The sequence below is a fragment of the Schistocerca cancellata genome, chromosome 3, assembly GCF_023864275.1.
Source record: "Schistocerca cancellata isolate TAMUIC-IGC-003103 chromosome 3, iqSchCanc2.1, whole genome shotgun sequence".
NCBI classification, from domain to species: domain Eukaryota; kingdom Metazoa; phylum Arthropoda; class Insecta; order Orthoptera; family Acrididae; genus Schistocerca; species Schistocerca cancellata.
This window is the reverse complement of record NC_064628.1, coordinates 619,662,486-619,675,216: the sequence shown is the minus strand read 5'-3', so window position 1 is coordinate 619,675,216 and position 12,731 is coordinate 619,662,486. Positions and strand designations below refer to the sequence as shown.

At 41.7% G+C, this 12,731-nt stretch overlaps 1 protein-coding gene across 1 annotated transcript; it reads left to right on the top strand.

Moving 5' to 3' along the window:
- The first annotated feature begins 4,554 nt into the window (after positions 1-4,554).
- On the top strand, positions 4,555-10,835 carry LOC126176865 (monocarboxylate transporter 13-like). Its single transcript, XM_049924056.1, has 3 exons — positions 4,555-4,773; positions 7,236-7,427; positions 10,063-10,835. Exons 1-3 carry the CDS (start codon positions 4,563-4,565, stop codon positions 10,200-10,202), a joined length of 543 nt encoding a protein of 180 aa, XP_049780013.1. The 5' UTR covers positions 4,555-4,562; the 3' UTR covers positions 10,203-10,835.
- The last annotated feature ends 1,896 nt before the right edge of the window (positions 10,836-12,731 follow it).

Below are 12,731 nucleotides of genomic sequence, written 5' to 3'. Positions count from 1 at the left end.
TGCCACACTACACTATCACCTCCGGATGCCCCTGTGCTTCTTTTCGGCTACCCAGTAATGGCAGTTACGCCAGTATACAAATCCTCTAATGTGGAAAACTGCCTCATCAGTCCACAGAATGTTCTCAAAAAGTGCGGGCCAGTCATCATTTTTACTCAAGAAAATTTATCCAAACTCAGTTCTTCTGTCACAGTCATCAGGAAACAACTGTTGCATGTAACATGGCTCCATGGCGTAAAAATGAGGTCTTTTGCATCATTGTACTGGGTAGCAAGAAAGACCACTTTCACGAGATCCTTGACGCAGTGATTTATTAGGGTGTCTCATGAACATTTCGCGAATTCTGTCCACATTTTCTGGTGTCCTCGAAGTTGAGGGTCTCCCCGATCTTGTTGCACCGGCGACACTCCCTGTTGTTAGTAATTTGAAATGGCAGTTTTTAACTGTTTTTGCATCCAGCGTTGCATGGATCACTCGTTCAGCCCTCAACGACATTTGTACTCGCACCACTGTGCCCCAGACCTCACAAACATCTGCTGTTTTGGCCCGTTCGTCCACAGTCAGAGGCGTCCCTTTGTAATTGAAACAAAAGAAGAAATAATGTTCAACACAACCTCATGGAGTGATGTTTCTAACAAAGTAGGTCTAAGAAAATTTACTCATAAATAAACAACTATTTAAAACTAGGGAGTGCCGTATCAGACAATCTGTAGCATATTTGTTATAAAATTCGGTGACCAGATGTTGCCCTTTCTTCCAAATCTTCATAATGATTATACGGCATACACTGCCATTCCTTGTTCACATGGATGCACGCATAGGTTCTTGATTTGACGAACACTCAGGCTCACACCTTCACTTGATCTTGATCAGATACACGGCGTCTGTACCTCTTTGGAACAGCAAGTGAAACGTGGCGAACAACAGCATTCCCACTGTAGGGTCCAGCCCATTCGTCTCGTATAGGGTGCCTAATGGATGTTGCGTTCTCGGAATGCTATTCAAAAATTCAAGCAAATCACATTAGTAGTTTTTATACAATAAACAGGACAGGCAATAACTTTGAATTTACAATGGTGTCGCAAACGATGGGCGACATGCAAACAATCAAAGTCCTTTGTCGTATACATAGTTCATGCAAGTCTGTCACACAGTTTGTGGATCACTAATAACGGCTATCGTAGTGCTCTCTTCTGGGATCGAGCTAGTACTGTCCTAATACTGTCCGGCCGAGGCTGGCAGGAGCGGTGTTTATATTCTCTTCGGCTAGAGGACGCCCCTGTCGTGATTCGGTCCTTGTCTGCGGGCTATTGGCTGACGTCTTCTCACCGCCTTCTTTGCTCTTATGATCTTCGTCTTCATGCCGGCACTTGCCGATACACCATTTGATAGATCTACTTAAACAAATCACAAATTAATGGCTTCACCTGCTAAGGAGTGGTGTTCCAGGCGTAGCCATGTAACATGGTGTATGTAGAGTGGTCGTAACAGAATCCTATATGACAATTGCCGAAGAAACTTGTGAACACTCTTCGTCACCGAATTGAGTCCATTATCAAAATTGAGGCTGTTACACAGTATTAAAATGGTGCCTCCGAGGGGATCACTATCCTTTCCGTCCGGTGTGCTTGTAAGTCAAGGAATCTGATTCGTACTAACAATGCTAATATAGAACTAAGCCTCAAACCATAATAATTACGCATGGGGTAACACGCATATATAAAAAGATTGGGCCAAACGATTTACACAAAAACTGTCCAGTTGCTTAATTTGGTTTTGAAATGCCTTGATTTTATAAGTACATGTTCTGAAAGTGAAACACTCACACGTATGAGCTCATGAAAAATCAAGTAAATGCTAGTAGCATTAAATTATTAACAGTACTGCTAAGCAGTGAAAGATGTTCTCTGTACCACAATATACCAACGCATATGTCATGGTCCAACTCAGTGCGAAGCTGGCGGTCAGTATTTATGAGCACTGCTGCCTGCTAAGTAGTATCATACCCAGGATACTAAAGTCTGAAAGACAAATATTACAGAAACGTTATATCGTTCTGGTTTCCTTTCTAATGTCAACATCTCTCCAGCTTTATAGCTGTAGTACAGTATTTGCAGATTCACGTGTACTATGAATTCTTGCATCCTTAAGTGGGACAAATAAACGTGATAAGTCAAATACAGTGTGTAACAAAAAGGTATGGCCAATCTTTCAGGAAACATTCCTCACGCATAGAGCAAGAAAAAATGTTGTATGTGGCTGGATCCAGAAATGCTTTACTTCCATGTTAGAGCTCAGTTTCTACAACTCTTCAACACACTAATCGTGGGAAACGCGCAGGAAAATAAAGCATCAGCATGGTATGAAACACTTTCCTAACTGCAGTGTTAAAAATGCCCTTCGTCAGCATTGATACACGCATCAATCCGCCGTCGCATTGAATACCTTATGCACTGATGTATCCATGCAGAACTACTTCCTGTTTCACAGCCTTTCGCAGCACAAGCACTATGACTCTGGGCATTGCTGGGATTCCGCACATAAGACTTTCAAATGCCCTCACAAACAAAAGTCCAGTGGGTTTAGGTCCGGAGAGCTTGCAGGCCAAGGAATTGTTCCCCATCTTGCGATCCATGTGTCACGGAATCTATCACAGTCCATGGTGAACATTAAACAGTTGATGTACTGTGCTTGATGCTAATAGAGGTTAGTCCATGTCTTCACAAGCAATGAAGAGAGTCACATGTTAACATTACCTTCGTTCCTTTGGAACAACAAACACTAGCGGTGCATCTAAGTAAATGGGTTGGATAAAAAGCAGTGGCAACACTATTATAATTCATACAAGACTTTACTGACAGATGTTCACCGAATTCTATGCCCTCAATATAATTGACTGCCTCTCGATCACCTTCCTCCAAATAGGTGGATAGCGCCGTACGTCATCAGCGGATCCCTCTCTGTCGATGTTTCGCAAGGACCGCTCTACGGCACGGATGATGTCTTTTCTTGTTTTGTAGCGTATACCACGAAGTTCTTGTTTTGCAGCGTATACCGCGAAGAGGTTGCTTCATTTTAGCAAACAGTTCATAATCGCACGCACTCATATCGAGTGAATACGGTGGATGTTCCAGTATCTCCTACACTCACATACGTAGTAGTTCGTGTATGGGTTCACCACGTGGCACCATGCGTTGTGATGAAGGATGATTGGATGCAGTGCCAGAAGATGCCGCCACTTTCTTCTGAGTGCAGGATCAAGAAGATTTCACAAGAAACTGCAGTAGAAGGTTGCAGTGACGGTCTGCCCCTGCGGTACAAGGTGATGCTGGATTAGCCTGTGAATATTGTGAGCCACAATAATCATCACTTTAGTACCAGCTGGTTCATGGCACATGTTCTGTGGGAGAGGAGAACCATGAAATTTCAATTCATTGGGCTAATCCTGAATGACATCCCTGGCTACTCCGAAACAATGTCGTCCATCTCGCCACCATATGATATGGCAATGCTGCACCACCACACACTTAACCTAGTCCCTGAAAACATTGTGGTGCACTGTGCTACGTGCCACTTCAATCTTGATCCACGCACGTTTTTCGTGTTTGCTAAACTTACTCTTAGGGCTCTTGAACTGGACTGCCCCACTTTCAGACAGTACACACTGCAACTGACTCAAACACAGCCGCCGCCACTCACTGGACTACTTCAACAGACCTTATGCTATCAGCTAGAGCCAATGCACATGCCACTGGACGCAAATCCTTCATGTTATGGCAGTGCTGTCACTAGTGTTTGTCCAATCCTAGTATTATGTCTTACTGTATATTCTAACCAAACATAACTAACAGGGTATTTTGAACATTTCAGTCAAGAAAACGTTTCCTGTAATACTGGTTCGTTTTTTTCTGTGTCTTTCCCATGATTAGCGTTTCCAGACCTATGTCCAAAAAAAATGTTCAAATGTGTGTGAAATCTGATCGGACTTAACTGCTAACGTCATCAGTCCCTAAGCTTACACACTACTTAAGCTAAATTATTCTATGGACAAAGACACACATCCATGCCCGAGGGAGGGGTCGAACCTCCGCCGGGACCAGCCGCACAGTCCCTGACTGCAGCACCTAAAACCGCTCGGCTAATCCCGCGCGGCACCTATGTCCATACAACACATTTTATTCGTCTGTGTGCGAGTAAGTTTTCATTCAAGTTTGGCTGTACCTCTTTGTTACACGCTGTATTTCTAAGATATACCCTAAGCAACAGTTAAGATCAGGGGCGGCCAAGCATTCGTCTTCTGAGAAGTGCCCTGGCAACATAGCCACAGCTCTCAGCCTACCTGCACACTTGCCCCACCATCATGGCGCGTTATCCGAGCATGAGGAGCAGGGAAATCTGCGAACGCACCGCGTTTAAACGAGGCGTAGAAAAACTTGCAGGATAAAGTTAAGTAAATTATCTGTCCTATCCGCAGCTGGTGGATGACCGTGGTGGATCTGTTCGACCTGAGACTGCTGCAAGACCTGCGCTGCACCAACATCCTGGTGGGCACGGCGCTCTCCATGTTCGTTGACATGGTGTTCTGCACGCTGCTGCCGCTCTATCTGTTCCACAACGAGTTCTCCCGTGAGGACTCCGCGCTATGCATATCCGTGATGGGGATCGCCGACCTCGTGGGCCGCTTCAGCGTGGCTGTGCTGGGAGCCTGCTGCGTGCCCGACAACAGACTGGTCTTCCTGCTGAGCTCAGCGGCGACTCTGGTCATTCGAGCACGTAAGTAATCTATCCTGCTGCTTGCAGTAACGTACATAGGTCGCTCCTCCGCATAGTGCACTGCGTAGTGACCTGCGGGACACTGATGTCACTGTAGAGTAATTAGTAACTGTTTATTACAGAATAGGATGATCAGCCTAAATTATGTAGTTTAAATGACAGTGAAAATTACCGAACAGTCAGTTTAATAAGCCACAGTTGCAAAATACTAACGCGAATTCTTTACAGACGAATGGAAAAACTAGTAGAAGCCGACCTTGGGGAAGATCAGTTTGGATTCCGTAGAAATATTGGAACACGTGAAGCAATACTGACCTTACGACTTATCTTAGAAGAAAGATCACGGAAAGGCAAACCTACGTTTCTAGCATTTGCAGACTTAGAGAAAGCTTTTGACGATGTTGACCGGAATACTCTCTTTCAAATTCTAAAGGTGGCAGGCGTAAAATACAGGAAGCGAAAGGCTACTTACAATTTGTACAGAAACCAGATTGCAGTTATAAGAGTCGAGGGACATGAAAGGGAAGCAGTGGTTGGGAAGGGAGTGAGACAGGGTTGTAGCCTCTCCCCGATGTTATTCAATTTGTATTTTGGGCAAGCATTAAAGGAAACAAAAGAAAAATTCGGAGTAGGTATTAAAATCCACGGAGAAGAAATAAAAACTTTGAGGTTCGCGAATGACATTGTAATTCTGTCAGAGACAGCAAAGGACTTGGAAGAGCAGTTGAACGGAATGGACAGTGTCTTGAAAGGAAGATATAAGATGAACATCAACAAAATCAAAACGAGGATAATGGAATGTAGTCGAATTAAGTCGGGTGATGCTGAGGGAATTAGATTAGGAAATGAGACACTTAAAGTAGTAAAGGAGTTTTGCTATATGGGGAGTAAAATAACTGATGATGGTCGAAGTAGAGAGGATATAAAATGTAGACTGGCAATGGCAAGAAAATTGTTTCTGAAGAAGAGAAATTTGTTGACATCGAATATAGATTTAAGTGTCAGGAAGTCGTTTCTGAAAGTATTTGCATGGAGTGTAGCCATGTATGGAAGTGAAACATGGACGATAAATAGTTTAGACAAGAAGAGCATAGAAGCTTTCGAAATGTGGTGCTACAGAAGAATGCTGAAGATTAGATGGGTAGATCACATGACTAATGAGGAGGTATTGAACAGAATTGGGGAGAAGTGGAGTTTGTGGCACAACTTGACTAGAAGAAAGGGCTCGGTTGGTAGGACATGTTCTGAGGCATCAAGGGATCACCAATTTGGTACTGGAGGGCAGCATGGAGGGTAAAAATCGTAGAGGGAGACCAAGAGATGAATACACTAAGCAGATTCAGAAGGATGTAGGCTGCAGTAGGTACTGGGAGATGAAGACACTTGCACAGGATAGAGTAGCATGGAGAGCTGCATCAAACCAGTCTCAGGACTGAAGACCACAACAACAACCACAACAACTTCACTTGGTGTGTTAAACCTTTAACATAAGATTATACCTTTTAATGAATAGATAATTATTATGTGAAATGTAGAAAATCAAAATTTTGTTCCTTCTGTAAGTCGTTATATAGGTAACCTGCAACTGTGGCCATGAACCATGAAGCCGGTTAGTCATTAAGTAATATAGATGAGCCGTAAAAGAAGTGTGGATCTCGGATTGTATCATTGGCCTCCGAGGTCCCCCTTTTCTTTGAGAAGTAAGAGGGGGGGGGGAGAGGGACGTGGTGTTGCAAAAGACCACATGCCTCCCTTTCTAACAACTTTGGATGAACGGCAGTGCCACATGGCTACAGAAGTGAACGTAGTTACTTCACGAACGCAAAAATATGCAACGAATTTTACTATCGTCTGGATGTTTATCCAGCTTTCGGTGGAGTGCACGCTGAACACTTGTGAAATGTAAGTCGAAGCTTTGATACCAACCATAATCGAAAGAAATACCCTAACGTTCGATGTACATACATGTAAGTGAAATACCCTTATAAAATCGTATTGTTCTTTTGACAATAAAAGCTTTTTAGTCCTATGCGTAAGTTGAAATTTAGTCATTATTTCTCTCTTCATTCAAGTACTAAATATGGAAATGGAGATGAAGTGCCATGCTTCGTGACAGAGCGTAGGGGAACGATGCGGGAGACCCGCTTCGCCGTACTAGGCAACGTCCTAAAGGAGGCGGTTTGCCGTTGCCTTCCCCCGACCGTAATCGGGATGAACGATGATGATGAAGGCGACACACCAACACCCAGTCATCTCGGGGCAGGTGAATACCCTTCACCCCGCCGGAAATCGAACCCGGAAACCCGTGCGCGCGAAGCGAGAACACTACCGCGAGACCAGGAGCTGCGGACATGCACTAAATATAGTCTCGTGCAATCTAACAAATCTTTTCGAATCACGCTCCCTTTTCTACACGCAGCTTGACATCAGCGTGACCGCTCTGTTCGTGTTCTGTGTTCCAGTGTACATCTTCTTCACCGACTTCATGGCCATCGCGGTGCTGTGTGCGCTGCTGGGCTTCTGCAAGTGCTTCATGTTCGTGCTGGCGCCCCTCGTGGTGGCCGACTCGTGCAGCCAGGAGCGCTTCCCCGCCGCCCTCGGGATCCAGACTGTTATGGGCGGCGTAATGACCGTGGCGTTTGGACCTGCCATCGGTAAGTATACTTCCCAGGTTAATCAACAGAAAGGAAAAAAAACAAACAGGTGTTCCACAGTCGGAGACATGACGTCTAGAGGTACCGTGACAACTTCAGGTTCCGTCTGAGCCACTTTTTATGTTTGTGAAGCCTGACAATATCAGGAAAGGAGACAGAGGACTTACCATAATTTATTAAAAATTTTTTAAAAAATTACGAAACATTTTTACCGTTTCGACAGCAATTCACATAGGACAATTAAAACATGATAAAAGTTTCGGTTGTGTGTAACAACAACCTTCAGATTGTTCAAATCGTAAATGGAGGCGAATATGCATTGAACAGCATCAACAGAACATCGTGCAGAAACAAGCAATCGTATTAAAATAACAACTAGACCAAGGCAATACTCGTGTTAAAACAACATCAAGATGAACCGGGTCGTAACACATAATCTTGTGAGACGCAGGTAAAGAAAGAGGGGGGGCGGGGGGGTGAGGGGAGTTGCACCAGTAAAACTGCGTTAGTCTTCAATGGTTTAATGGGTCTAAGCACTATGGGACTTAACATCTGAGGTCATCAGCCCCCTAGACTTAGAACTACTTAAACCTAACTAACCTAAGGATATCACACTCATCCGTGCCCGAGGCAGGATTCGAACCTGCGATCGTAGCAGCAGCGCGGTTCCGCACTGAAGCGCCTAGAACCGCTCGGCCATAGCAGCCGGCGTGTCAGTCTTCCATTATGTCCATTTGTAAAACAGGTAATACACTGAGAAAGCCTTATGCAACGACCAACACGAATTAAAAACTGTTCTACATCGCGCTAATGATGGACTTCTCTCGTGTCAACCAGGGTTTGAAACAGTTTTTAATTGTAGTTGCCGTTGTATAAAGTTTTCTCCATATATTACCCGTTCTACAAATGGACATAATGCAAGACTGAAGAAATTTTACTTATGCAATTGTCCCCTCCCCCTTCCCCTCTTTTTTACCTGCATTTCGCAAGATCATGTCTTACCACCTGGCTCATCCTTGACGCTGCTTTTAATATCCGTGTTGTCTTAGTCTGTTAGTTTTTTTAACACAAATGCACGTTTTTGCGTTATCTTCACTACTGATAATGTTCAGCGCATATTCACCTGCACTTACGAGTTGAACATCTGAAGATGGTTCTTATGCACAACCAAAACGAGTCATTATGTATTAATTGTATAATGTCTAGACAGCAATTTTTTGTATAAAATTTGTTAATTTTAATAATTTTAATAAGTTTGTTTCAATTACCGCTTTCCACCTTTACTGCAGAACATTAATACATTCTGGATCTAAACAGCAAGGTCCAGCTCAAAAAGATCACATGAACGGTGTCTGCCTTTTCTCGTTATATTAAAAAAGCTATGGAGTGTGTTTGATCTTCATGTACGGAACCCTAGGGACGCACCACTGTATTTCATTAATATACTGCAATTAGGCAGTCCAATTTTACTGATGGTATAAATTCACATTATTGATTTCGAAATTATAATACTCCATGACAAAAAAAGTAAAGCACCCAAATGGAGAGGAATAAGCGAAAGCCATGCCCTGGTTCGCTTCCTCGATATCCTGGACGCCGACACTGGGACGGAGTTGACGTGAACTGGTTCCACACGTGTTACATCGAGGACTGATGTGGTTAAAAGCTGCGTACAAACTCTTTGTGAAACCGTAGTGTCGTAATATCTCCATAGCATGTTTTGATACAAAAACAGCCTAAGTGATGATTTGCCTGTGTGTGATATTCTGTGTAATGTAGGAGGCACAATACTTGCAACTACACTATCTCCAACATTAGCATGTAAAAACCTTCAAAGATTCATTTTGTCCGATTATCCCAGTACAACCCCCAAAAGACTACTACAACACAAGAGAGGCAGAAAAGCAAACATGTTAATGTCACAAAAATATTTATGTAAACAAACTCAGTTGAAAATTAGAATAATTTCTCCAAACGCGTTGCGCTAAGCATGAAAAAATAAGCAACTGGTGCAGTTTTCGTTATTTAAATCATGAAAATCATGAATGACACACGTTCAGGCTTTCCAAACACATTGATTACATTGAACAGAATTAAGCAGTATATATCCTAAGAACGCCATGAACTTGGACGTTTATTAAATAAAAGTCTGATTTAAGAGCTTTAATTTCTTGTTAAGAATACGAAGGTTAAAGAACTAACATAGAAACCAAAATTAGAGTAAAGTAATAAATATTATCATCCTCTCGATTTTCGTGTTCTCCAGCGACCAGATTTGCCAATATATTTATAAGAATGGAAACTGTAGGGTTCTATACAACCCATTACTAAAAAAACATGCACAGTATTTGTGTCACTCCGTTTCCACGCGAGAAATGTGTACATGAGGTAAACATCAGGCAAAGGTCGTAAGTTCTTACGAATGTTTTCTCTCAACACACACAACCTCATATTGCTTGTTTCCTAAAGTGCCAAATAGTAAATCAGCCAAGGCCTTTTTTCTACAGTAGAAGGTTTCTCCTACCATAATTATAAACAATCATAACTGTAATTTTTTTCTTCAACTTGGAAAGGATTATCTGGTTGTAGTATTGTTTGTTTCTAATCCAACTTTTATGTTTTTTGTTTTTTTTAGGTAAAGTCAGAGATGTGACTGGCAGCTTTACCGCGAGTTTTGTTGCAATCACTGTCCTCGGCCTCTTTTGTGTGGTACCGTGGACTCTGGAAATGGTTGTAACCGCAGTCAGGAGGCGGCGAAAGGTGATCAACAAGTGAACGACGCTGCGTCATGTCAAGTATTTTCTGCTCTAGAGGGTATAAGAGTCATCAATAATTTCCGTAAGAAGACTACAATGATTCACATCAGCTGTTACGAATCTGTGAGATAGAAAGGCTCCAACTTGACAAAGGTGTGAGAATCTTACTTTTTCTGAGCACGTGTATGATCAATTGATTTTTGTGTACAGGAAAATCACATTCCGAATAATGATTCACACAAGTATAGAGAGACCCAAATGAAACGGTGTGCCTCAAAAGGTGTGCTGTATCTGATTTTGTAATTAGTGTGAAGCTCATTCTGGAACAAAATAATACTTTATCGTAGAGTAATATCGTTTCCAATAATACAAAAAGATAACGCACACTATTTGACACGTGGTTTTATTCATTTTTCTGGTTAGCTTCATTGAACTCTGAGGCACTAAACGCTGCCCACACGCCTTTCGGTCTCCTGGGGACTCAACCAGTCCATCACAGCAACTGTAATTTTCCAACAGAGTGTGCAACATCATCACGAGAAGAGCTTATCAGCTATTACTGCGATACCTTTACAATATAGAGATTGACCGAATCTAAGCCAGCGGAATTCGTCTTGAACTTAAATGGGTCTGTAATCTGATTTGCTGTTATACTGAATGGTCTTGAAGATTACTACAAATGTAATCATTATTTGTTAGTAATTTATATCCTCTTGGACAATTTAAATATAATATTTTTTTCTCGTTAGAGAGAAATAATGCATAAAGAAATTATGTAAATATGCATGTAAATGAGAAAACTGAACTTTGTTAACTGAAATATATTTTAATTTATTTGGTATTCTATGCTCGTCCATTAGTTACAATTATTGTATTAAGTACACTTTGCATTTACAGTTATTATACATGTTTAAGACATCAAAATACCTCTTTTGAAAGACTCACGAGTATATTTTACCTGTTGGAAACCGTTCTTACGTCTGCTTTTTTCCTTCATTCTCTACTCCAGTGGGGCTACATTACATCCATGCCTGAGCCTCAGCGATTTTTTTCAGGCAAATATCACACGAGCTGGTAGTGCATCGTGACGAAATCTGGAATTTATAGATGGATAATTATTTTCGTCAGGTGATCACGGTGTCAAAGAAATGTCAGAAATTAGACACCACTGATAGGTTCAGGGCCCAGCTGATCAACATTTGAGCTAAAATCGTTCTTTGTGGCTAATCTGAGTTTCCACAGTAAATCGTCCCGCATTACATGTAAGAACGAAGCTCTGGAAACAACACCGCCTTATATCAGCTGACTATGGACCGTATACTAGTTGTAAAAATTACTTGTGCTCAACATAAAGAATAACGATTAGACTTAGATACAGGTTTCGCATCTATTTTTAATGCTGATTACATCTTCATTATTTGAGAGTAGAAATTAATACCTAATAGTAGCATACATTCAGATATAAAAATGACGTATACTGTACTGTTTTAATTGATAACGTATTTATTATAGATTTGAGGGTATATAATTCCTCCTCCTTGTTGGTTAAATGATTAAATGTTGTTTGTCCCATGTGATTAGCGAAAAAGCAGAGAGGAAGAAATCATGTTAACGACGGGGGTGAATTATTCGCCGTCAGCACAATCTATTGTTGGTCCGCTACTAATAAAGCGACGCATGGCGATGGAGAGTAATGTAGGTATTCCAACGCTGCTATTAGTGGAGAGGAGCAACAGTTCTTTGTGTGGATCGGATTTCTAAAACCAAATTCTTGTAAGACACTGATTCTTTATGAATCGTGCAGTTTCCATTTAAGGCAGCAGCAATGGCTGCCGATCAATGGCTTCACTGTATTAATAACAGCGACGTCGTCCTGTGCCCCTGGTTACAGCCGTGAAAATGCATTCAAAACAAGGTTAGGACAGAGAATAGTAACAATCAGATTCAAATCAAATGTAATCAGTCTAGACAGCACAACAGCATCACTTTTTGCTATCCGTGCAGACAGACAAGATGCTAAGAGACAAGTGGAGGGAAAGAAATCAAGATGGGGGTATCAAATGTTTGCAGACAGAAATATACCGAAAAATTACACAAGGTATGTCTTAATGGCCGTAGTATCTAATACTTTGGAGGTTGTGGATTTCCTTTCTTCCATTTTAAATGTACTGTTATATAGCCCCTTGGATGGAGTAGGAATAGTTTGTGATAGCTGACTTCACGACGCCGTTCAGCTAATTCCCACTGAGCACATGCATCACAATTCATTTGTAATTATAACCATTGTCGGTCAATACACATTACATTTTACACATACAGACATACTGACATAATTAAAACATTTTTTTTTTCTTTTCATCGTCCATAAATTTCTTGACTTGTTCCTTTTACTCCGAGTGTAGCGTCAATGCACCAGATACAAGTAAACACCCTTTAGATAAGTCATTTATAGAAGACTGAGAACTGTTATCACTACGCTGTTACAGTGAATGTAAGATAGTTCAGTTGATACAGTTTCAGTACTCGTCGATATGAACGTAGGAACAGG

Excerpts from the sequence above, each read along its gene's own strand:
- LOC126176865 (XM_049924056.1), top strand. The coding sequence starts at position 4,563 with ATGTTCGTTGACATGGTGTTCTGCACGCTGCTGCCGCTCTATCTGTTC. Across the intron at positions 4,774-7,235 it reads GACTCTGGTCATTCGAGCAC|TGTACATCTTCTTCACCGAC; the intron begins GTAAGTAATCTA and ends TCTGTGTTCCAG. Across the intron at positions 7,428-10,062 it reads GGCGTTTGGACCTGCCATCG|GTAAAGTCAGAGATGTGACT; the intron begins GTAAGTATACTT and ends TGTTTTTTTTAG.